At 34.8% G+C, this 26,456-nt stretch overlaps 2 protein-coding genes across 5 annotated transcripts in view; one reads left to right on the top strand and one right to left on the bottom strand.

Moving 5' to 3' along the window:
- Positions 1-26,456, top strand: part of LOC127854430 (uncharacterized) — a 211,662-nt gene that overhangs the window by 184,977 nt on the left and 229 nt on the right. Inside the window, exons 1-7 of one of the 4 annotated variants that reach the window (XM_052389464.1) lie at positions 21,150-21,269; positions 21,409-21,613; positions 22,129-22,219; positions 22,611-22,732; positions 23,366-23,450; positions 24,592-24,728; positions 26,254-26,380. In XM_052389464.1, coding sequence (XP_052245424.1) covers positions 21,414-21,613; positions 22,129-22,219; positions 22,611-22,732; positions 23,366-23,450; positions 24,592-24,728; positions 26,254-26,380 — 762 coding nt within the window. In that variant the 5' untranslated portion in view covers positions 21,150-21,269; positions 21,409-21,413. Of the gene's footprint in view, positions 1-21,149; positions 21,270-21,388; positions 21,614-22,128; positions 22,220-22,610; positions 22,733-23,365; positions 23,451-24,591; positions 24,729-26,253; positions 26,381-26,456 lie in introns of those variants that run through there. The other 3 variants (XM_052389461.1, XM_052389462.1, XM_052389465.1) reach the window with 3 other exon arrangements.
- LOC127854432 (uncharacterized) lies at positions 11,982-20,575 on the bottom strand. The gene is made up of 7 exons (XM_052389466.1): positions 20,206-20,575; positions 17,272-17,362; positions 16,423-16,553; positions 15,719-15,803; positions 14,912-15,027; positions 14,356-14,482; positions 11,982-12,251 (listed from the first exon to the last, which is right to left on the bottom strand). Exons 1-7 carry the CDS (start codon positions 20,433-20,435, stop codon positions 12,189-12,191), a joined length of 843 nt encoding a protein of 280 aa, XP_052245426.1. The 5' UTR covers positions 20,436-20,575; the 3' UTR covers positions 11,982-12,188.

A 26,456-nucleotide genomic window follows, 5' to 3' on the forward strand; every position in this document is an offset into this window, starting at 1 on the left:
AAATTTCAGCATGTTTGTGTCTTGAACTCTTTTACTTCCGGGTTGATCATACTGGAATTGAACTTTTATAATTGTATAAACTTAATGTGTAGATGATCCTTCAGAAATTAATTTCGGCTGAAACAATTTTAAGCAGAATTATGGCCCTCTGTCACACATTTCTGGTTAAAACTCTGATAAAACTGTTAATTTTGGTTACTTATAATAAACTTTTGCATAAAAAAATGTAGTTTTTTCTGTTTAACAAAAACTATAGTTTTGTATGTAATGTAAAAGTCCTTTTTCAAATAAATCGCATTGAGTTTATATACAAACAAAGCCTTAACCTCTTCTGTATGTACACATGTATAGCTAATTTTAATTCCGGTCAAATGTGTATAATACCTATAATTATTTGTATGTCCCCCACCACTATAATGGGGGCATACTGTTTTTGCCCTGTCTGTTGCTTTGTTGCTTTGTTTGTTTGCGCTAACATTTGCCATAACTTTTGCAATATTGAAGATAGCAACTTCATATTTTGCATGCAAGTGTTTCTCATGGAGTTGCACGTTTTGAGTGATGAAAGGTCATCCTTCAAGATCAAAGGTCAAATATATGGGTCAAAATCGCTCTTTAAATATACGCTTTTGCAATATTGAAGATAGCAACTTGATATTTTGTATGCATGTGTATCTCATGGAGCTGCACATTTTGAGTGGTGAAAGGTCAAAGTCATCCTTCAAGGTCAAAGGTCAAATATATGGCTTCAAAGCGGCGCAGAAGGGGGAATTGTGTTTCTCGCAAACACATCTCTTGTTTGATTATGGTAGCTATGATAATCAAAAGCATGACTTTTCATGTGTTTGGTTTACCCAAAAAGAAAGAAAAAACAGTTATGGTAAAAAGTGAGCTTTTTCAAAAGCTTTTGAACCACATATTCAACATGCATTTCTTATTTTACAGAGCAAATTTATTTTTGCCCCGCTTTGACTTGTATTAATATTTAACATCCTTCAATAACTATAATAACATGTTGATGGTTAATGTTCAACTTTTATCTAAAATGTAACCGGGTATATATGTAAACATTATTTTAACACTATAATACTATCTGAATAATTAAATATGTTCTATTGTCTTAGGTACGTTTTGTCGTTTTTGGTACTTATGTTGTCCTTTTGTGATGACAAAGCATTTTATACTTATCATGTTAATTTTTTCAACCATTACACTATAAACCGGTGTTTTGTTTATAAATATAAATATAAGTATAATAGATTTTATGTTGGTGATGTATATTTGTTGTTTCAATCTTGTTAATGTACATACTCATGGTATGAAGATATTTTTGAACGGTTACAACGTGTTGCATAATGGAAAATACAAACACTATATGATTTGTTTAACTCTTTTATATAATGTCCTAATTTAAATAAATATTAAATGTGTGTGGCCTATTTTACTCACCTGATCATATGGTGCTCATGGTGATCACATCATTTATTGTCAAATCTTCATGAAACGAGATCAGAACATTTGCTTAGATGCTTTTTGCACCGAGTTCAAAACTGGGGCATGTCCGTAAAAGAAATTGCAAAATACTGGTAGGTCAAATGTAATAAAAAAAATCTTGTTAACTTATTAATTATCCTATTCATAAAACTTGGTCATACCATTTATAAGATGATATCTCACGGAGCTCAACACAAAGTCATGCAGTTTCAAAAACTAGTTTTTATTATGTGGCTATAGTAACACAAAGTTAGGGTATTCATTCTGGAACCACCATGGATGTCTGTACGTCCCCGTCTGTCCGTAGGATCAAACCTTTTCGAAAGAGTCACTTTAAATCCCAGAACATTTAAACTTGCAAGAAGTCATTCATAAAATAAAGCTGTACATACACTTAGACATTCTATAACATTGTTATACATACGTGAATGAAAACACGCACCCCAGACGAGACCCGGCAGCTTTAATTCTCCGACTGCAAATTCTCCGAAAGAATCTGGTGGTGCACCAACTTTTCATCCACCCACAGTCCCAGATGGGTCTCCTTATGTTTTACCCAGTTCAGCTCCCGGAATCGCTTCCACAAAACCCAGTGACGAACCAACGGCTCATCCGCAAACAGGTATCAGATGCATTCCCACAGCTTCACCCAGTGCAGGCAGCTCTGTTTTCCTTGCAGCTTCTCCAAAAATAGAAAATGGAAGCGGACCAACTGCAAACAAGTTTCTGGAGGCGCTCCAACGGAACCATCGGGTTCAGGGCCATATGCAAATGCGCCATACCCTCCGACTGGAAGAGGATGAACACCGGCTGTGAACAAGTACACGAAGAGTCACTTTAGCTCTTGGGTCAACAGAGACAGACACGTAACTTTGAGAGCCTCTGACAGCATTTTTTCCTAGAGTGTTGATGAAATTGTCAAGTGTTATATATAGGGACAGTTTGGTTTTCAATAACGAAGAATATTTCCCCCATCCCATGTTCGGACTGCGTCTGTTATAATGAATGTATGCATTACTTGAATGTTCTATACACTCACATTGTGAATGTTCTTTGAAATGATGGTTTACAGTCGGTATACAATTTAATTTGGGTTCCATTGTAATTTGGAAAGTTATCAATTAAATTCGTAAAAAAATGAATTGGAATTATGACATATTTTTGAATAGGTTTAAACAGTTTTCTTTAAAAAAAATTGTATTCAACGATGATAACAATCGTGCGAAAGATGGGTTTAAGGTGTTAAACGGCCAGCGTATATGCAGACCAGCCACCATGACCGCTAATGAGGCCATAAAACCTTTCGTGACTTTATAGCGGCAGGGTACAAAAACGTTCACATTGTCCGTCAAATACTGGATAAACAAGATTATTATCTAGGTTTAAGACTATGGAGTAAAGATCGTTTTATATGTTGCGTTTTTTTAAACAAACAGTGGATGTCTTTTGGGTAATTACACAATATAGATTACTACAGGTTAAAAAGCCAGATACACTAAATAACAGCCCAGTTTTAAGCTCCAAGACGCACTCGTACTTGCTTGATATGTGTATGTCAAAGTTCTGTATGGGATACCATCTTGTGGGTTCGAATATAATAGTTTTCAAATAGCCTTAATCTCAATCCTTCGTATTGGTCACGTCGCACCAGCGCTCCGTTCACAGTGACCCTCATGCCAGTCGTCACCCCTACTTCGACACGTAAATGCTTGTTAAGAAATGTACAAACAATAATGTACATGCTGACGTTCTTAAGAGGCGCAACAGTTAACATCTTTAAAAACGCAAGAAAAACATATTTCAGACTTAAATATGTAAGCAATTTGATTTTTTGAAAATGTTGATTGTTGAGATTTCCAACATACATACTCTTCAAAGCTTCATTGTATAGAAACTAACACAGTAGTGTTACTGTTGCTTTACATCTCTGTGTGGTTCAGTACAGCGGTGTGTTCGCCCGGTCAAGCATACGAGGCATGCGCCTATAAATGCCGCAACTTCTGCGAAGGGTTCGCACAGACCACCTGCCTGTGCAGTTACGCGGACTAACAGTGCTTGCCCATGCGCCGCATCCCCACCCAAGTCACTAAGTTCCAGCAAGTGAGCTCCTGTATGACAAGTACTCGTGCGTTTAGCTGTAACTGTGTCCTTGTGTGAAACCGGATAGTACCGTCGCTCAAGTACCTAAAGATATAGCCTTTTGTTCGTGTTTTTCGTATTAACAAAAACGTCGAAATTCTAGTAATATAACACGTTTGTGTTAAATAAGCCTCTCTTTTACTTTGGAATTACCGAGGTAAGCCCTTAGTTTTTAGATGGCAATGCAACGGTAGTCAATAAGAGTATAGGCTTATGCGCTATCCGCCGTGTTTGCGTGTAAATTCAAGGACTTCTGATTATGAATGTTATAATGCGAATATAACCTACTTACACACACGTCAAAAGAAAATCGCTTTTGTTTTGGTATCGTATTCAATTATCTATATCAATAAAGGGTTTAACACAACTCGGGCAGGTTTCAAGAAAATGCCATAAATACATAGTTCCGTTGGAACAAAAGGTTATGGCGGCGTCTTTTCTACACGCGTCTTTTATGAGGTGATGAAATCTGTATGTGGCCAGTCGTGTTATACATGAGAACAGTGTTTTGATTGTTCTTGTATGCACTCCATATTGAACTAAAATACATGTCGAGGGTCTTGACACAAGGTTATGTGTTCACTGTGGTTGTAAATGTAGGAGGATACATCATGTGTAAGCTCAATCCTACGGCGTAAATAAAAGAATCGACCGATCGTTTTTGTGTGTGTGCCGACCCTTAATTTTTTGGGTTGAGTTTTTGAAAAGTTTCGCTTATATCACTTAATAATTATATAATGTACGATCAATTTTGCTACATTCGAACATATTCGCTGAATTCTCAATATGTTGTGTTCGATCTCCATACAAAGATCGTACTCAATATGTAGGGTTTGTTCTTTTGTCAGGGAGCGTTCTCAAAAAGTCGTGTTGAATCCCCAGACAGGTAGCGTTCTCAATATTTCGGGTTTAATCCCCAGCCGAAGAGCGGTCACAATATTTCGGGTTTGATCCCTAGTCGAGGGGCTTTCTTAATATGTCTAGTTTGATCTCCAGTCGGGTAACGTTAATAATATGTCGGGTTCAATCCCGAGTCGGGTACCGATCTCAATATGTCGAGTATGATCCCAAGTCGGGTAGCGTTTACATTATGTTGGGTTTGCTCCTCAGTCAGGTAGCGTTAACAATACGTCGAGTTAAATACCCACTTGGATAGCGTTTTCAATGTGTATGATACCCTGTCGAGGAGCGTTCTCAATAATCGGGTTTGATCCCAAGTCGAGGAGCGTTCTCAATATTTTGGTTTTGATACATAGTCGGGTAGCGATAACAATATGTCGCTGTTATCCCCTGTCGGGTAGCGTTCTCGATATGCCGGGCTTGATGCCCTGTCGGGTAGCGTTCTCAATATGTCGTGTTTTATCCCCAGTTGGGTAATGTCTAAATATGTCCACTTTGATCCTGAGTCGAGAAATGTTGTCAATATGTCGCGTTTGATCCCCAGTCGAGCAGAGTTCTCATTACTTTGGGTTTAATTCCAACTCCGGTAGTGTTCTCAATATGTCTGGTTCAATCCCCAGTCAAATAGCGTTCTCATAATGTTGCGTTTGATCCCCACTAGTTTAGCGTTCCCAATATGTCGGGTATGATCCCAACTCGTTTAACGATTTCAATATGTTAAGTTTGACCCCCACTCAGGTAGTGTTCTCAATATGTCGTGTTTGATTCAAAGTTGGGTAGCGTTCTTAATATATTGGGTTTTATTATCAATTGGGTTGCGATCTGAATATGCCGGGTTTACTCTCCAGTCAAATAGCATTATCAAAATGTCGGATATGATCCTAAATTAGGTAGTGTTCTCAATATTTCGGGTTGTATCCCCAGTCGGCAATCATTTTACGTATGTCGGGTTTAACCCCAAGTCGCGTAGCGATCTAAATATGCTTAATTTATCCCCTTCCTGGTAGAGTTCTCAATATGTCGGGTTTTATACCCACTCGGGAATCGTTCTCAATATGTTGGGTTTTATAACCAGTCGAGTGGTGTTCACCCTATGTTGGGTTTGATAAAAAAGCAGGAAGCGTATTTAATGTATTCGGTTTAATCACCAGTCATGTAGCCTTATCACTAGGTTGCTTTTGATTTCCACTCAGGTAGCGATATAAATATATCTTATTTGATACCTTTTCGTGAAGCGATCTTAATATGTCGGGTCACATCCCCAGTCAGGTAGCGTTCTCAAAAAGTCGGGATTCATTTAACTCGTTTAGCGTTCTCAATAATTCGGGTTTGATACCCAGTCAAGTAGCGTTTTTATGTGATGGGTTTGAGCATTTGAATAGCTATCGCATTATGACGGGCTTTATTCCACTCGGATAGCGTTTTTCTTAATATGTCGGGTTCGATATCAATTCGAGGAGCGATCACAATATGTTAGGCTTGATACCCATTTGGATGGCTTTCTCAATATTCCAGGTTTCATCCCACTCATAAAGCATTCTTAATATGTTGGTTTTGAACCCAACTCTGATAACGTTTTTCTCAATGTTGGATTTGGTCCCCAGTCGGATTGCGATCTCAATATGTTGGGTTGTGTTTCTCACTCGGGTTACAATCTCAATTTGTTCGGTCTGATCCCTACTCGGGTAGTGTTCTCTGTTCGATTGGTTTAATCCCCACTTTGTTAGCGTCTAATATGTCTTGTTTTATCAAAAGTCGGAGAGCGTTCTCAATATTCCGGAATTGATTCCTACTCGGTAAGTGTTCTTAATATGTTTAGTTTGATCCAGAGTCGGCAGGCGATCTCAATTTTTGGGTTTGATCCCAAGTCGTGTAGTGTTCTCAATATACCGGGTTTGATCACAATTCTGACTGTTTGAGAACGCTGTGACTGGTGATGAGATCGCTTTCCGAAAGTTGAACGTATAAATTGTCTTACTCTACCGATCATATTTGTCGTGTATTGTAAAATATTTCAATGAAAAACAACTCGTGCGTCTTCTTTATATATTTAAAATATATAAATAATATATTGAGATCAAATAATGACAATTCTGAATTATATGCAGTTGCTCTTTTATTTTAATTTACCATAATAAATAAACAAAACTACATTCGGTTTTTAATAATGTATATATATAAATCATAAACTCATCAAATCTTAGTTGTTTGCTAGATTTTGTCTTGGATTACAGAAAACTTTCGCTTTGGTTTATGATTGATTGTCTTTGATTCTTTTCAGGGCCTTGTGGTAGCTATCAGATTCTCTATCTGTAACGGAGAGGTATGTCATTGTGCTGTGTACACTATTCCATTAGTTGCGATCTATATACATTCTTCATTAAAATTAAATTTCAAATTTACGCATATTATTTTATTTTTAACAGTTCACGCCGATTCACTCCTTGCGACAGTCAAGACAGTTGCGTTAAATATTCAATTGTAAAATGCTTTAACTTAACTATACATCGGAAACTGTACTTTTTTTTAAAACGCAGGACTCTTTCTGGCACTTTCGATACATTAATGCTATACGTAACATATTGACACAAAAGGTCAAAAAGTCATAATTCCACTTAAATCGAAAAGGCGGCTCGATTGAAAAAAACAATAAAAATTGCCCATGACAAGCAAAACTCCGTCCAATCTCTATTTAAACTTAATTTTAGTTGTTGATTTTTTTCGTCGTTTCATTTTAAGGTACTTTAGTATTGTAATATGATCGATTATATCACAATTATTTTAAACTTTATAGTAAATTAAGCGATAGTGATCGAATTTTCCTAAACCGATGCAAAGCTGTCGCTGGAAAACGTTTAAACTTAGCACACAAAAAATAGGCACGGTCGCCTAAGTGGAAACAAATAACTTCTTAAGGCCTAAATAATTAATAAAGTTACATTTTATAATTAATCAACTAATATTTTATTATTTAATAATGAAAAAAATCAATTCACTAACATTATATGGTGCCAATCGAAATCGATGTCTTCTTCAGTTACAAGCATTTGCACCACTTTGAACAGCAATTCCTTTTGCATTGTATAATATTTTGCTAAAATCGCGTGCGTGGAAATAAAAGTTACAAGCGTCAACAAAAGATGAAGATAAAACACAAAAAGGGTCACAAGAAAAGCCAAAAATCCGTGAATCTGAATTAATGCATTCTAACTTATGCTGATTATTGTTACACTTACACAATTTACATTGAGCCTATTACTTGTCGTCGACAAATGGCATAATTGTCTGATTGGCTCGTGTAAATTTGTCATTCTGGTGTATTTGCGACGTTAAAACCATCGAACACACCAGAAAGGCATGGCACAAATTAGCCACAATTAACTAATTTTCCATTAGGTGATCGCGCTAATCAAGCATTCCTGGACGAGGCGACAGGACGCGCTCGAAATGGTCGCCAAAAGAGTTAACTCCGTATCGAGCCAAAATCACTACAACTCATTTACCTCCCGTGTGAATATCACTACGAGGAAGGAGGAGTCGGAAGATGCGACTGACTTTTGAATCCGTTCGCATTTTGTTAAATCGTTCCCAGCTGAATAAAAGGTATCGATCTTACACAAGACTAATTTTTGAAACTTTTTAGCAGAACAATGGCCCTTCGATTTTGCTAATTTGTTTGGTAAAAATTGTATGTAGAAAAGTTATTCTTACAAAATTATTGTAAAGAAATTATTATGTTTATTTTACCATCTTGATAATGAAAAACGTTTTTTTGGTACGACATTTATGGCTTTCGGCATCCGTTTCCTCCTTGTCCAAAGATTTGTCGTTGGAGCATCCGCGTCAGTGATACTCTTTTAGTTTCTTTTTTGAAATGAACGCGAATCACTTTTTGACATTCACTGGATTTTCTGTTGTCTTTTATATAAACCTACAGAATCGGTTTGCGGCATAATGACCTTTTTCTTGATTTGTTGTTATGAAACTTTACGTGACATATTTAAAACATATTTATTGTTATTCTCAATAATGTGAATATTTGCGGTTGTTTGTTTGTAACATTTCTGTTTTATGTGTGTTTCTTGTTTGATCTAGTATTTATTACATTGTTTACATATAGGTTACTTTACATAGTGTGTATTCATTAAAGTACATTTATCAAAGAAAAGCTCATAATTCTTTGACAATATTTTAATCGACACAGTTTGAGTTTACCACGTTGAAAAACATTGCAGCCAGGGGGAGGGCAATTTTTCCTTATATTGATAAGGACAAAGCTTGTTTACACTCAAAATGTCACATTAATTTTTTTAGTGCAATCTTACTAAAACTAAGTCAGAACATGAGTTCTAATGACTTCTTGGTCTAGTAAAAAAAAGTATTCTGTTGATTTTTCTAAAAACATGGATGTCGGGGGTGCAAGTTTACCTAATATAGCTATAGTGAAAACTTGATGCCGCTATATTAGCTAACTTTACTTACCAATCCTTATGAAACTATGTTTGAACATTTATCCCGCCCGATAAAATCTCGACTTTCATTGAAACTGTGTGCTCAAAAACTAGGTCACTAGGTCATATTTACACAAAACTTTAGAAGTCACTTTTTTGGTCCACTCTTAATAATTCAGCTCGCACTTTTCAGAATAGTCTATTTATATTTGCTTTGTGTCTTAGGGGAGCGCCAAATTGTCAATAGCCATCTTGTTTTTCATTTTACAGATTTCAATATATCGATTAATAAACTTATAGTAACATTCTCATACTTGAAATCAATGAATATTTCGTAAAACATATCGTTAAATCAATTGTTCCCATAAAAAAATCAGTATTCCTTATAGCAATAGCCAAACGTCAGATTTGGAATTGTAACATAGATTGAACAAAATGCTCGTTTTATATTTTGTGTGGAACAATATATTCCATTTTAATTTACTGCAACGATATATATTCAAACCACACCCGAACACATAATATGTGGAATATATTGTCCCATAAAAAAATGTATCCATTTTGTATCTTGTTAAATCTATTTAACCTGACCACATCTAGCGTTGACATTTAAGCTATTGTTATAAAGAACGTTGATATTTTGTAAGTAAACTTTATTTTTCGAAATATTGTACGACATATTTGTTGATTTTGAGTGCTTATGTGCTTCTAACTTCATTTAAGAAAAAAGTACTATTCTCTATAGTATATGCAGATTTGAAGAAAGAGTGTGTTTTGTGATATATAGCTATGTTGGTATTCGATGCGGACCTTTGTCCACAAAATGCATGAAAAACGTAAATAAAACAGATATCACTCAATCATTTAGAAACAAGAAATATCTTTTAAAAAGATATACGGCGTTGATTGTGGTCGATGTTTATGAACGATCAAAAGTTATCTCTATGAGATAAAAAGTAGCGGATGCCTTTTTTCTGCGCAGTTCTTAGCTACATCATAAGCAAATCAATTACGGGGTGTTGCGCCAGATTTCGTGGCTTATTTTGCTTTATGTGATATTATTACTCAGATATCTATATTTACAGAATAGAAAAACACAAGAAACATGAAAATAAACGATTGCATATAGGTCAGCCGGCAATACTCGAATCTTATTTAATTGCATAATTATAGTATAGTGAATTATTGTGCTCATGCTTAATAAACTGGTCTAAATGGATAAATATTTCTAATTATTTTTATCAAAATTGGTCCTTATCATGCAAATGTTGAAACCATATTAAAAATCGATGATTGACATACCACAATAATATCGCCGAATATCTTTATTTAGTATCTTTCTGATCAAAACAGACTTCAAGTGCACAAAGTTTACGAGACGGCGTTTATATAAAGATTTCTGCAACTGACCGCAAACTGACCTTGATACCTTGCGGATTGGAATGCAATGCATTACAGTCAGTACGTTATTGTCAGTAAGACCGGTGTAACACAATGATCGCAACCCCTTCTGCGAACTCCGGTGATGAACTGTATATAAACTCTGACTTTCACAAATGGCCGCGAGTTGACCCGAAACCTCGCGGGTTGAAATGCAATGCAAGTAAGTACTAAATATGACAACATAGCTACTAGTATAAACGCTTTTGCGCTGGTAATTCTCTGAAAACAAAAGGTGAACGCACAAACTGTATTTATGTCGAAAATTGATTGTAAAACTGTTCTATCTATTGAGCCTTTTCATTAGAGATAAAATTGTTTCATGCAGTAAAACAGTGTTACAAAGACGCGGATATGTTTCCAATGTTATGGTGTTATACTCAAATCAGCCAATGGAATAAATGAAGTGTATTCATTCGTACCTAGCCGCGGGAAATTTTATTTGAGTATTATTGGACACTTACAAAGGTCAAGTCAGGGTGAAAAGCTGGCTTAATACAGCTTACGCCGAAAAACTTGATTTTGTAGGTAGGTATGTAATCAGTTAAATTTATGGTGTAAAACATGGATCGGTTTCAATATTGTTTTACGTTAAAATTGAATCAAAATTAGCAAATGCCGACACTTCATTGAATGGATTGCAAAATCATCTTTCGCGATTGATAATTAATTAAAGGTATATTTTGTATAAGTGTGACTTTCATATAGTGATGAGAAAAAAGTGATGTTTTTCTCGAATATTGATGCTCAATAAGTTAATACTAATTTACTCAGCAAACGAGACACCAATACAAACTTAGAGAATGCTATGTATGTCAGGAATATTTTCGAATAAACATGTAGTTTTGACTACGCAAGAGCAACACATCGTTGTTAAGATGACTAAAATGACTACAAACAAGAATGGCCGATTAAAATCGATTGATTGTAGTTACGATATTGTATTCAAACTTAACATCAGTCCATAAACTCTTACTTTGCAGTCATAATGAGAATTATATAATTTAGCCGCAGAACATTTTTTCAGAATAGCCATAGGTAAAGAGACAACGGTCGATAGATAAAAAACGTCTTCGCATGTCATGTGTGTACATGTATTTCTAGTCTTTGTATCTAAAGAAACGTAATCCAGCCTGGGTGTCAATCTATAGTTTGAACTAAATGTGATTAATACCTTCACATTTATTGGAAATCGACAAAAACGCTTAATTTCGAACTTGATCCCCAAGTATGGCCTTGACCTTGGAATCTTGCGCTTGACGTACTGTCTCATGATAGCATGTGTACCAAATTATAAAGAGATCATAAAAAGCCTGACATAATCGTTATTGGAGAAAAAGGTTCCATACTGAACTTCGAATGCAAGCTTTCATGTAGCGGTCTTTGGCGTAACTCATTTAGGTTCACATATGTGTTAAGTTATTTCGAAATCCGCCATTGTTTGGATAAGTAAGAGAGCGTAACATTGTGTGACGAAGTGAAAGACGATTTTATTCTTGTATAGCCCCAACCTACTGCTTAAAAAGGTGCCCTAGTTAAAATAAATAAACCATTAAAGAGAATGTCGGGTGTTTTATTTTAAAAGAGATACAGCATATGTTTAGAGAGCTATTAAACTTTTCTGTTGGACGTCGACACAATAATAATTATGTGCACCCGAAAACAGTATACATTGAACTGTCTTTTTTATTTTACAAAAACAGTTTACACCCGAGACGTTTCGATACAATTCAATTGTTCCGGAAATTTTTTCGAAGTGAGTTTCTAAATTTTGTCATAGGTCACTTCTTTCCGGGTCACTTTGCTGACGGTAAATTTTGCTCCAGACTGAAAACAAAAATACGATAGATATAAATGTGTTATCCATAATTCCAAGTTTTCGTGTTATAAGTGCGTGTTTGAGAGACACGTATGTGTATTGTGAGAAGGATGCAAACAGCTAAAGAAATTGCTTCAATGGATAAACTCTTTCAGAAAAAAATCGCAAGTATTAGCTCACCAAAAGTCCCTACACCTTAACTATAAACCTTAAATAGTAGGAAAGGAGAACCTCCGATAAAGGTATCAATCGGGTGTATTGCAAGTGTGTTTAGCGTGTTTGTGTGTGTGAGTACTTCGTTTACAGCTAAACCAGAAACGTGTCCAGGGTCTGACTATGAATTCTTGATGACTGCACTTCAGGACCTTCCAAAACGGTGTCGTGATAATATATATTATATATTTTCAAATAAGCATATCTTAGAGGAAACGATGCGGTTTAGTTCACAACCGTCTCAAAATAACGTTTTCAAAAATGTATTAAATTCTTACCACAAGTTATTCAAAAATTGTGCACTTCATTTCAATTTTGAAATTCTTCGAAATCCTATTATTAAGAAAATGTTATTGAAAATACACATTTTGGTAAAATGCACACTTTGTCTTGATAATAATTTTCTACATAAAGTTTCTTTGGATAAAGGCGATAAGCTGGTGAAAACACAGTGGAGATGTGTACTTAGTAACAAGAAATATCTTTAAAAAAGATATACGGCGTTGATAGTTCAATGAATGAGATCAAGGATAGCGAATGTCTTTTTCTGTGCAGTTCTTAGCTTCATCACACGCAGTACGGGATGTTACGCGGAGTTTTCGCGTCTTATTTTACATTGTTACATATTGCTGGTCATAAACCTATAGATACAAAACAGAAAAACCAAAAGAAGAATGGAAGTGACATTAAAACATATGTGTCAACCGGCCACACGCGAAGTATCCGTATTTATAGGCGCGTTCTTCAAACAAACCTGTTTTAGTGGTTTGTCGCGCATTGCTATTTGAATCGATGATTAACAGTATTGAGAATCATCGCGCTCATGCTTAATACATTAGTCAATATGGTGGAATAATTATTGTTAAATTAATCAAAAATAATATTTATCATTGTATTGTTGAAAACACAATAATAATCTATTATTAACATACCATAATTATAAAGCTGAATATTTTCATTTAACATATTTCTGGTCTAAAGAAAATTACAGGTCACCTAGTTCACGGATAGCGTCTTTATTATATAACAATTATTTTACTGGCCGCGAACTCCGGTGATGACCTGTATATAAACTCTGACATTCACATACTGGCCGCGAATTGACCCGTTACCTCGCGGGTTGAAATGCAATGAATTAAAGTGAGGCCTCGCTTACACTGCTCTTTATACTTTTACATGTTACTTTTACATGTTAACATGTTGACTGAAATATGGAAGTAAGTACTAAATATGAGAACATAGCCTTTAAGTATAAACGCTTTTGCCCTGGCACTCCTCTGAAAATAAGGTGCACGCAAAAACAGTACTGATGTCGAGAATTGAGTGTAAAACTGTTCTATCTATTAAGCCTTTTCATTATGGATAAAATTGTTTCATGCAGTAAAACAGTGTTACAAAGACGCGGATATGTTTCCAATGTTCTGCTGGTATACTCAAATTAGCCAATGGAATAAATGAAGTGTATTCATTGGTACCTAGCCGCGGTAAATTTTATTTGAATTTTATTGGACACTTACAAAGGTCAGGTAAGGTGAAAAGCTGGCTTATACAGCCACGCCGAAAAAAGTCCATTTGAATTTCTTTGAATATATCTGTAAGCGGCGATTACTGATGCACTTATTCTAAATAAACATTTTTTTTGACGTTTTCTTTCATTTTTTGTCAAATAATTGAGACATATTCCGACACACAAAAAAAGAAAAGCGTTCGATGTACTGTCAGACAGAGGGAAAGTCGGACACTATATGTCCCATAACCCCGAACAAATGGGGAGAATTAAAATATATCCCCGAAATGCGAATAATATCCAAGCTTTGGGCATATCTGGACCAAGTCGCCGTCGGCTAAAGAACGGTTGGAACAACCGCGAATATGTAGCTTAGGCTATTAGGAGCCTACCTGAACGAGCACAGGAACGGAACGCCAGAACGTGATGTGAGGGAATATCTCAATGCCGTCCTTCTTGCGTACGAACTTCATAAAGATCAGTCCACCGATCAGATATAAGATAATCACAATGAAGAAACTGAAGGGAGAAAATGATTTACTTTAATAACAGAGATACATTATACAAACCATTCCTGTATTTACTCATATTAAGTTACATGTTATCAACACATGCTCAGAATCTCAGCCTTGCTGGCATATTCTCGTTAAATCTTGTGTTTATTACATTGCAAAAGCAATTTAAATACGCTTGATTAATGGATGGAATTTTTGTATCGTCATGAATGACATTTATTTTAGAGTCTATAGCTTATTTTTTTATATAAAATAAAATAACATTTTATCTCGAAAATCAACATTAAGTTATTTTTATCAACACATTTTTAGTTATCATTTTGATTGTTGTTGTTTGCTTTCCCACACCATTTTTTATTTCGCTTTTAAAACGTTATACATAGTGCTCACAATTCAAGCAAACATGTTGACAATATTACTGAAAATGGCATACATAATGCATAAATAAGAGCCTGCAGATAGACTTCCAGCACCAGAATTTTTGCATCTTTTCGGTCCTTTTGCGTCACATCCGTTTGGGCATGCGCAAACTGTGGTCAATGTCAATTGCTGAAATAAGAGAACTGCATATTTTTAACATTTTTTATAATGCTGTGAACATACACCGAATTGTTAATTATTTATCCCTTAAAAGATATTTATCATAAGCAGACTATTAACTTCTAAGTTTCTTTTTTTATTACACAAATAATAAAACGTAAAAACATTAAATGATGATGATGATGATGATGATGATGATGATGATGATGATGATGATGATGATGATGATGATGATGATGATGATGATGATGATGATGATGATGATGATGATGATGATGATGATGATGATGATGATGATATGATGATGATGACGATGATGACGATGGTGACGATGATGACGATGATGACGATGATAACAATGATGATGATGATGATGATGATGATGATGATGATGATGATGATGATGATGATGATGATGATGATGATGATGATGATGATGATGATGATGATGATGATGATGATGATGATGATGATGATGATGATGATGATGATGATGATGATGATGATGATGATGATGATGATGATGATGATGATGATGATGATGATGATGATGATGATGATGATGATGATGATGACGACGACGACGACGACTTTGACGTTGACGATGATGATGATTATGATGATGATGATGATGATGATGATGATGATGATGATGATGATGATGATGATGATGATGATGATGATGATGATGATTTCTTACAAAGTCTCCAGCGGACTGTTGTCCGTTTGCCACGATGCTTGGTGTACAAGCGCTTTCGTCACATTTCAAAACGATCTCGGATAACCTGTATAAACGGTATTGCTTTATTGACTTCTGTTTCGAATGTTTGGAATATAAATATTTGCAAAACATCAATCAGTATACTAATAAATAATACTCAACATTTATCTCTATTGTAAAATGATCATCATATTACAGAAGAGCAAAGGTTGGTTTTAGTTTGTAGTAAAAATTGTGTACAGGTCTCATTAATTCGCCAAATGTACGTGGATTTCACCGGGTTAAATAGTTACATAAAAACTAGTAACCCATAAAACCAAATGCAAATTTATATACAATTCCTGAAAATTCAGTAATCAAGCGTGAGAAGAGGCAAACTCAGAAACGGTTTATGTGATTTATATATGATTTCTACAACAAAATGTGTAAACTTCGCCCGTCGTCTTGATGTTAAAGAGATTTAATTACAAATTATCAAAATAAGTTACAACATTACCGTGTATTCTTTTAAAAATATAACTACAAATACCAGAGTTCAGTGCTCCTTTGAACAAGTGTGTAACTGCTCAATACGTGATGATATCAATTCAAGGCGAATAAAAAAATGTTTTACAAAATAATGTTTATATGATTAACTCTGTGTAAGGGTGTTTTAAAATCAAACATAAAAGTTGCGCACGCACTTAAGGTCTACGATGGTACCGGAAGTGTAGGCTACAATCACGGCCTGTTGTTCCTGGTTGTACTGGAAAGCAGCCTTCGCTGCGTCGCCAATGGAGATGGACTCGGTAAGGTCAGGGTTCAATATGCACACCTGCGGGGAGCATGGTATAATGAAGAAATGAAAAAATAATTGGCGAATATGTAAGTCGATGTATGTAAGGAGATTTATTTGTAAAATCACATTTGAATTCTTTGTAAAATCCTTTGTTTTTTTTGCAAAATCCTTTGTAAAATCTTTTGTAAAATCTTTTGTAAAATCTTTTGTAAAATATTTTGTATAATCTTTTGTATAATCATTTGTCAAATTATTTCTAAAAACATGATTGATTGAAACGATATACTATGAAGACATTGATTCTAAACCACCAGCTTTTACATGAAGATAAATGCCGTATATCTGCTTATATATTTCAAAGAATAATTATGAAAATGCTGCACAAAATGTCTTCGACATATTTGCTAAATTCAATAGTTTTATGATAAAAATTAACTTAAATAGTAAATGGAAAATCTGGAAAGATGTACGATCTTATTTTTTTTGTATTTATATCAGCTTCGCTCAGGAAACATGCTTGATGCATGTCCGGTTTTTGCTTTCGTTGAAATTCTCTTCTAAACGGAAATCTTGCCTGGCCGGAATTTTGCAATAAGGTCCAATGAATTCTCCGAAAAATAAATGTTTTGACAATAAGGTATATGTATTATGCTTGATTGTACCAAGCTATTATAATCTTGCTTGTCGCGCTTAAGTAGCCACGATTTTAATTACACATATCGTACAGGCTACGCAAGCATAATCGGTCACTTACGGCAGCGTCCGTACAACTCTTTTCAGTGAATGGTTGACAGGGGTTGAAAGAATAGAAGTTCATTTCTGCTGCACACTGAACGTCCTTGAACCTGTGATCACATTGAAGTGGATACATGACAACCTTAAATATATACAACTAGATGTAATCTAAGAAATAATATTAATTTTTAACATTGAGTGAAGTGAATATGCAATGTTATTCTTTTAGTAGCATTGCACTTAATCATTGCGTATCCCTCCGTAGCCCGTTCGAAAGTATTGCATTTTTCTAAAGAGTTAATTGTTTCTTCGGACTAAAAAGCGATTAAGCGATTGCACCTATGATTTTTGTATTCCTGCACGTGTGTCTGCTATATTTGGTGCATTTTATAAGAGATTACGTTAACAGATGAGATTTTATTGAAGAACGGGGCTTTTGTAAAAATTTCATTTTCGAAACTCGTTTCTTGAGGGTGCTCGACATATATATTTTTGACTGCATGTATTTAATAAGAACAGATTTATATTTAAAATGATACAGGTCTTGCAAAATTTGATGTACAGGAAATACAATAAAAATTATTTGAAAGGAGACAGTTTTAAATTGTGACCCTATGGGAAATGGAATACGTATAATATAATCTTTGTGATTTCCTCATTGGACATTACTCTGAGTTATCTTTTCATAAGTTTATAAACGATTATTTCATATAACAAAGATCTCGTTTTTTTTCGGCATAGCTGTTTAACCCTGTTATTCATATTGAATAATTTTATATAAGGCCAGCCAGACCGAATAAAAACATATGAATACTAGTATTGTATTGGCTGTTTCGAGAGAAATCCCCCGGAGCTTTGGCCACATCACTGTATCGGTGAACAGCGTAAAGGATGTAAGAGTGTTCGTTATAATGACTAACGGACCACTCTCTTTATGTTCATAAGACAAAAAGATGTGAATTGTGGCCCAGTTTCAATATAATTACGCGTTAAAACCATCTCGCAGAATTTCAAGGTCAGTACTCTGTCAATAAATCGTCAGGTGAAGACGTTATGGCCTATCGAGAAAAATTGCTAACACAGTAATGCTTTCATGATGAGGGAACAGACAATACCGAAATTGTAAACTGTCATGATAACAGCAAATCGTTAAATCGTTTTACTTCAAATGTTTGCCGTACTCGGTCAGACCGTTTGGAAAACTCTCCTGGCACTCTAAATAGGCTGCCAAAATTTACCAGTTTGCTATGAATAACATTAATGAGATAAGTTCAAATTTTCTATCGGAAAATATTTTGCTTAGCCGTTCAATCTAAGAGACGCAATCTGATAATAAAGATCCGCGTCATGCGAAAATGGATATTATGCCATATGCGGCTAGCGTTGGTATACTAGTATTCCATCCTGCACATCCCGCAGTCTGGTAAGGAGATGCCAAATTTTTATTTTCTAAAGGACAAGACTGCGACATTGCGCAAGCTATGCTTGTGCTTCGCTGGCCGAAACCCCATAATGCCCGTTTTTGCATCACACGGCTTCGACATTGTGATTTAAATGTGTAAAAAGAAAACTGCATGTTAATCAAATTTAAATAAGCCATTCATTTCGATGGTAAAAATTAAACTCATAATAACACTTGTGAGGACGCACATGGCGTAATTTAATTATTTATATGTAATTTAATTATTTCGAAACGTAAATTTTATAACTTTATTTAAAGTAATGATATACGCCACATATCTTTTAATGGACATTTCTTTTTAATAAAAAATACATGTTCATTTTCTTTGCTTCATAAGACGTTTTGGCTCGGAAAGAAGTATTGTGAAGTGTGATTTTAATACAGGCATATATTTATAATAATCTTTCAAATTCAAAACGCTTCAAAAGGAGGTATCATCAACAGAAAAACAGGTTACTGTCCAATCTTTATATAACATATGAGACTCGGTACGAATAAAAAAACTGCCCGGAAGGACTTGCCGTTATTGTATTCTAACCCTACCTGATATGTTACACGATGAAAGTACACTGGTAATGCGGATACTTGGATAACGGATGGCACTTTGATAACAGAGAAAAACAAAGGCCACGCGCAAAATATAGGTTCCTTAGTGTATGTTTTAATGTATATCCTTAACATTTATTTTTAAGACACGGTACATGCCGTAATTAGTAAAATATGTAAGGTCAATTATCAAATTATTGTTTGCTTAAAATGCAGCATTGCAGCGATTTTATGTCAATATTTATGTAAAAAGGCGACGTAGTTTTATCACATACTATACCCTGTTTCCCATGTAATACAACCATTACATTTTTTTATTACACATGTGTAATGCAACATTTTAAAGCGTTTTCATTGGCTTAGTTTTCGTTTATTGACCAATCGCATTTTGTTATTTTGCTGAAATGACGTTGCAACGTCAAATGACGTCACGAAATGTAGACGACATTCGGGATTTATCATTATTTTTGCGTAAATATTTATTAAATTTGCTCATTCAAAAGCATGTGATAAAAAGATCTGACACTCGTCATATCATACCATATTTTATTAAACTCGTCCAGGAAATTCGTTTGTAAGCTCGCCAAAGGCTCGCTTACTAACACAATTCCTGAACTCGTTTAATAAAATATGGTATGATACGACAACTCGTGCCAGATCATATATGTATGATACACAGACAAACAGGGTTCTGCCCTATCGCTTTGTAATATCTCAGGCTCGGAACCAATAAAACAACTAATCGACAAGCCTTGTCCTTTCATTTTAAGGATTAACTACTGTATTAAATACACAAAGAAAGGATAGTAACCTGCTATTCGCTATTTATCATTATGTTTACGTATTGCATTCCTAAATGAGGTTTGCATAACATTTCGTTATTCACCTGATCATTTGATTTAGATGTATATAATTCAAACTATAATATATTGAATTATTACCCACCTTGGTGTGTTATCTGTATTACCTAAACTTGTTAGATCCAATATACTTCCATCGTCCATTTTGCAGGAACATAGGTCAATCTGGTCGCACCGTCTTTGACAATTCACAGTCAGAACGATCAGTCCAATAATCAAATTAGTGAACATAACATTAAACAATGTATTCATCTTGAAACTATTTATGTTAAAAAACAACATTAAGGCTGTTAAATAATGTTGTAAAAAATACATATACGAAACTATGGAACTCTTAATCACAAATAATTCCCCATATACTAATTAAACTTAAATATTGCCTTATAAAGTTTTAAAATAAAAAAGGTAGACCTCAATACAGATCATATAAAATGTGTAAAGTGAGAACAGAATTTCAATATAAACTTTAATCACACTCATGTGATTATTAAGGGTGTTACATGATATGGTTCGATAACGTTATCAGACGCGGGCATAACGTGTTCAAATACAGTCGATTTAAATTAACGTAGTTTTATTCAAGTAGCATGGGTCAATATTAACATAACAAATATTTTTCTTTAAGTTAGCTAAGTCTTTGGCCTTAATGACCGATAAATTGTTCAACTTAACAACATCAAGTTATAAAAGTACTATATTTCTGCCTGCTGTTACTCTACTGGCGAGTGCGGCGATTTGAATTAGATACGAAACGAAATTCTTTGGGCATCCTTTTGTTGATTTATTTTTATTATTAGTATTGACCTTACACAAAATTCAGATACGCATCATTATAAAGATGTACAAAGATTATATATTAAATCAGAAAAAAACATACATAAAAACATTGATGTATTTCAAAAGAAATCAAATGAAACGAACTTTGTACGCATGAATTATGAGAAGTTACGGAGACAAATGTGGTAACGCATTGATAAAGTTTTTGATAAAGCGTGAGTAATTTGAAATAGTCATAGGATATAATTCGAACATTGGTACAGCGCAGTTTAAACCGTGAACATTAATCGCGAATATTTTAAGTTGAAGTTATTTTAATAACAAAGATTGTAATGTAGTGATGAATTCATTTCACGTGGAGGTAGTTAGTTGGTACGTAAATATAGCAAGTACACAATAAAAAAAATAGCGGAATAAAAACAGTAAAACGACTTGATCTTTCCGATCGATTCATGTGTGGAGACTGAATGTGAAATATTAATATATCATAGGCCGCGCTTGACATTAATAGATCTAATGAAAGTAATCATGAACATCAATATCGCGAGGGTCACGTGTTTCTCTTTCGTCATAACCATATCAACGCTTTCGTTGGCGACGGCACCACGACCACCGATCAGAGGGTGCGAGATGCAGACGCCGTGTTCGTGTTCTATGAGCGACGGAAGTGGCGATATTGACCTCACCAGCCTTAGCGGTCCAAATGGCCAACCGAAGTAAGTGATTTCCGTTCGTAGGATCATTAGAATTCTCTCATATATAACAGGGTATTCACTTTCTTGTACATTTTAACTTTACCTTACAATTTATACCTAGTCTATGCAGTGTTATTTTGATTCAAATGACATAAGTTTGTTATATAAAGTTTTATTAATTAGCAAGATACGTATTAAAAGTACGTATCGAAATAGTACGTCATAATCGGTTACAATTAATCACATAATTATCATACATCCGATCAATAATTGGTCAGCCAGTTAGTGAGTCCTTAAAATAGTTTTCAGACCGATACATCAATCAATAAACCAGTCAGTTATTCAGTAAAACAACCGATTAGCAAGTAATTTAAATCTGTCAATCAAACAATCAGTAAATCAGCAATTTGATCAAACATGCTAGACTGAAGATTCAAAGTCATTCTTTAATTCGTTTGTCGATCCGTCCGTCCGTCCGTCTATCAGCTTAGCAGTCCTAAGAAATCACCTGAAACCCAATCACTTACTTCTTGTAGGTTCAAAGACGTTCTGAATACGGACGAGGGCTACTACTACTCGTACAGCCCGTGCGGCGCCTTCTCGGAAGTACAATGTAATGACGCAACGGTCTGTATCCAGGACGGTCAATGTCCCGTTCTAACTTGTGTCACGTCGTTTCTTTCCAAAATGAAATCTGAAATTTAAATAATTTGACGTTGCTATTTATGAGTAAAATCAACGACAACTCTTCATGATTCTAGCAAATGGTGGAACATGCCCCTAGGGCAATTTTTTTATAATTCCTGTGCCTTTTGATCGTCCGACGCTTGTGTATTGACAGCTTAAACAACAAGTTTCAAGTTTAGTTTTTTATTTGGTATATCGGCAAGACGCCTTTGACCATTTACATACGAGTAAACAAAGCATAATCAAAACAACGATAAATCGAACATCACAATACATGTCTCACTGATAGTTCACGCATTGACCCCCAAACTCAACCACCACGTGGTTTCAGGCGTGCGTTCTAGACGAGAACAAGGATCAGTCGCAGCAGATAGGAGACTCCGGAAGGGCCGCCTTCAAATATGACGGCGATCACGTTGTCGTCGCCTACACTTCCGGTACCGGAGTACTCAAGTAATTTGTTGATTCATGTCGTAAAAAATGTGACTTATTTACTGCTTATTATACTTATATTATTAGCAGCACTTGTATTGAGATAATTCTGCTGCTGCTGCTGCTGCTGCTGCTGATGATGATGATGATGATGATGATGATGATGACGATGATGATGATGATGATGATGATGATGATGATGATGATGATGATTGATGATGATGATGGTGGTGATAATGATATGATGATGATGATGATGATGATGATGATGATGATGATGATGATGATGATGATGATGATGATGATGATGATGATGATGATGATAATTATGATCGTGATGATGGTGACAGCGACAATGAAGATGAAGAAGAAAACAATTATGATCATCACCATCATAGTTATAGTAGTAGTAGTAGTAGTAGTAGTAGTAGTAGTAGTAGTAGTAGTTGTAGTAGTAGTAGTAGTAGTAGTAGTAGTAGTAGTAGTAGTAGTAGTAGTAGTAGTAGTAGTAGTAGTAGTAGTATTGCTATTATTATTATTATTATTGTATTTTTTATGATTGCTAATATTATTATTATTATAATTATTATTTAAAATAAAATTATCTTTATTATCATCATTATTATAATTTTTGATTGTGTTATTATTTCGTAGGCTTACGGAAGTCAGCCTGATCTGTGACCCGACGGCCTGTGACCCTATATTCGTTCCCAACGGGGAGCAAGGTGCGGGTCAGTTTGTAAGTAAATAAATGTATATTTTCCGTCAGAAGAGATGGGTTAATAGCTTTGGTTTTATGAATGTGTCTTTAAGGAAATTATTGGCAAAATTGATTCACCTCGTTTTCGTTCTTAAGAATCAATGTAGTTTGTCTGAACATCCGTTTTATAGACCCTTCCGCCTTTACTGGATTTTTGCAAAGAAGAGACTTCATTAAACGAAAAAAATCATTAAAAAAGAGGAAAGTGTCGCCCATACTAATGCTGTCGGACTGCAAGGACTAACACGATGATGATCAATTTATGTCCAAAATTAGGGATGTCTAGTATATTTATTTCCATATTGAGAATATTTATTACAGAAATTCCTTAAAGCAAACAGCGCAGATCCTGATGAGACGCCGCATAATGCGGCGTCTCATCTGGGGTCTACGCTGTTTGCCAAGGCCTTCTTCATAGACGCTAGGCATACATGGGTTAATGTTATATTTGAAACGTAAAGAAGTTGTTGCTTTCAACTAACCCGACCGAACCATATTTAAATGCCGACCCATAACTTGTGCTCGTATTCAAAGTAGTTTTTTATGTTTGCTACATGTAATCATATTCGCTTCTTTAAGTATAAATTAACTAAGCATTGCTAAAGAAACATTCTTAAACAGAAATTTAGTACATTACTGTATTTCATTGTCGAACTCCTACCGACCTAATTTTTTTTAATCTGTCTGTGGGAACAAACATAATATTTTAGACCAGATGATCATTCGAGAACTTTCTTAGAAATCATAGCGACTTTAATTTGACAATTAATGCTGACAAGCTGCTTTTTTACTTAATAAATGTATTTCAATAAATTATGAAATAAAATAGTATTCATAAATAGTTATGTACAAAAAGTGCATGTGCTAACAACCCAGTAAGTGTGTGCAAATCGGTACAAATCGCGTTGAGGCCGTCTAATAAACATTGGTTGATAATTACATAAATTAAGCAGTATTTTTTATAAAGAAGGTAGATGGATGCATTCAACAAGTATTTAAAACGAAAACGTAAAACATGTGCATGCACATGCAGTGAATATGCGTCATCCCAATGTATCCGACAGTTAAAGTACTGGCATGGTAAAGTGGTCGCTTTTATATGAGTTCAATACTTACACAGGAAATGACATTAACCACCATCTGCGCATGCCCAGGAAAGTGTTCAGCTTCCGGTCCAACATCCGGTTGCCATTCTAACCATCCTAGCAAAGGCGGTTCGGCTGGGGGCCTTAGTGTTGGAACAATCTTGGTGATCATGTGAGGATAATGTGGTGAACATTTCTCAGCCCTATAATCTTCCTCGTCATGTTTCAGGAATTGGCGGTTTTCAATCGTAAAAAATCGTAAAAACGAGTATTATGGCATTATGTATCGTAAAAAAACGATTATTTTTAGAAGTGACTCTTAAAATCGTATAATTGTCATGTTATATTAATTACAACTATTGAATTGAAGTCGGTGGTATTCGAATCGGCGGTCGAACTTTTGTCGACGTTAACCCTTTCCAACTCAGAAGCAAAGTGAAAATGGCTATGTGCAAACAGCATAAAACCAGAACAGCCTGCGAGTAGCTCGCAGCCTGTTCAGGTTTTATGCTGTATGCTGCTCATCGGTATCTAAGGGTTAGAAATGATGCCTTTTAAACTTGAATTAAGAAAGAAAGGTCTTTAATTAAATTTAACTTTCTAAGGGCCTACAAATGCGTTAAAATAAGTATCTAAGTGGTAAAGGGTTAAATAAAGATTTAACTAAAGAAATCAATCGATCAGGATCTTTATCCACGTAAAGGGTTAGGAAATGTTATCTGTAGCTAGAAGCAAACTAATCGGCTCGTATGTTTTCGGGTAATATCGATTTCGTTAATAATTTATCGGTTTTTTCTCGGTATATCGACGGATATTGACGAACGTCAAATTTACATAAATAGGATGTCATCAACGATAACCTAAAACATATGTCATAACATGCAAGTTATTTATACGAATAACGTATTTGGTAATTGACAGCAAAACTCATATAGCGGCCTAGTGATTATAAATCTGAAAACACGCGTAAACCATAAACACGTATATCAATCACGTGAACAAAACAGCATTACGAAAAAGGCTTCCGAAAAATACAAGCGTGTCGACCTTGTAACAAAGCAGGTGTTATTTCAAACGCCGTGTCTACGATTATAAATTAATATACATAATGTTTATTTACGACGGGGTAGTTTATATTTAATTTCTTAAATATCTACTGTCACGGACAATAACATTTTGTTTAAACGTGTGTGGTTGAAAATACTGTGTTCAACATTAACAACGTTTGGACTGTCAACTTTGTTTCGAAAATGGGAATGGTGTAAGAGTTTCACATCTTTGTGATTTTGACAACTAGTCTGCTGTAACCAGAAGTTCAATTTTTATGAAAATAAAATATACTCAAAGTCTTATTTCTTTCTAAGAATAAATGTTACATGCTTAAACTGGACCAAAATAAAAACGTACATTAAAACAAAAGTAGATTGTTTACATAAGTAAACACTCTTTTGACAAATTAAGCATAAAGTATACTTTAACAAAAGAGGTGTATAGTTTTAGAAAATAAACTTAATATTCCACAAGAAGTTATGTGGATATGACCATTAAAAATATGAACAATAATGATATGATTAATATTATTAATTCTCAACTCTCAGATGAATTGTGATTTATTTTGTATTATTATTATGATTGCAAAATTAATGCACCATTTTGTAATGGCTCAAGCATCATCGGCCATTTGCTGTTAATTTTAGATTCTTCGTAACTCTTTTACTGTACCTGGTGGCCGGGCTAGCCTACATGAGGTTCCGGAAACAGGCTACCGGAAGTGACATAATCCCCAACAAAGAATTCTGGGTAGTCCTACCGTCACATGTCTTGGTACGTTCTGTTTGTGTTGCTTGATTTATTATTATTTTTATTGTGTCAAATACCGCATTTAATCAGTCTTACGTTG

The sequence above is a fragment of the Dreissena polymorpha genome, chromosome 13, assembly GCF_020536995.1.
Source record: "Dreissena polymorpha isolate Duluth1 chromosome 13, UMN_Dpol_1.0, whole genome shotgun sequence".
Taxonomy (NCBI): domain Eukaryota; kingdom Metazoa; phylum Mollusca; class Bivalvia; order Myida; family Dreissenidae; genus Dreissena; species Dreissena polymorpha.

What these genes read in the sequence shown, in the direction of transcription:
- LOC127854432 (XM_052389466.1), bottom strand. Translation starts at nt 20,435, where the DNA reads ATGTATTTTTTACAACATTATTTAACAGCCTTAATGTTGTTTTTTAAC. An exon ending in AATACAGATAACACACCAAG is followed by an intron (nt 17,363 to 20,205) that starts GTGGGTAATAAT and finishes ATGTGATCACAG; the next exon opens with GTTCAAGGACGTTCAGTGTG. An exon ending in AGAGTTGTACGGACGCTGCC is followed by an intron (nt 16,554 to 17,271) that starts GTAAGTGACCGA and finishes TGCTCCCCGCAG; the next exon opens with GTGTGCATATTGAACCCTGA.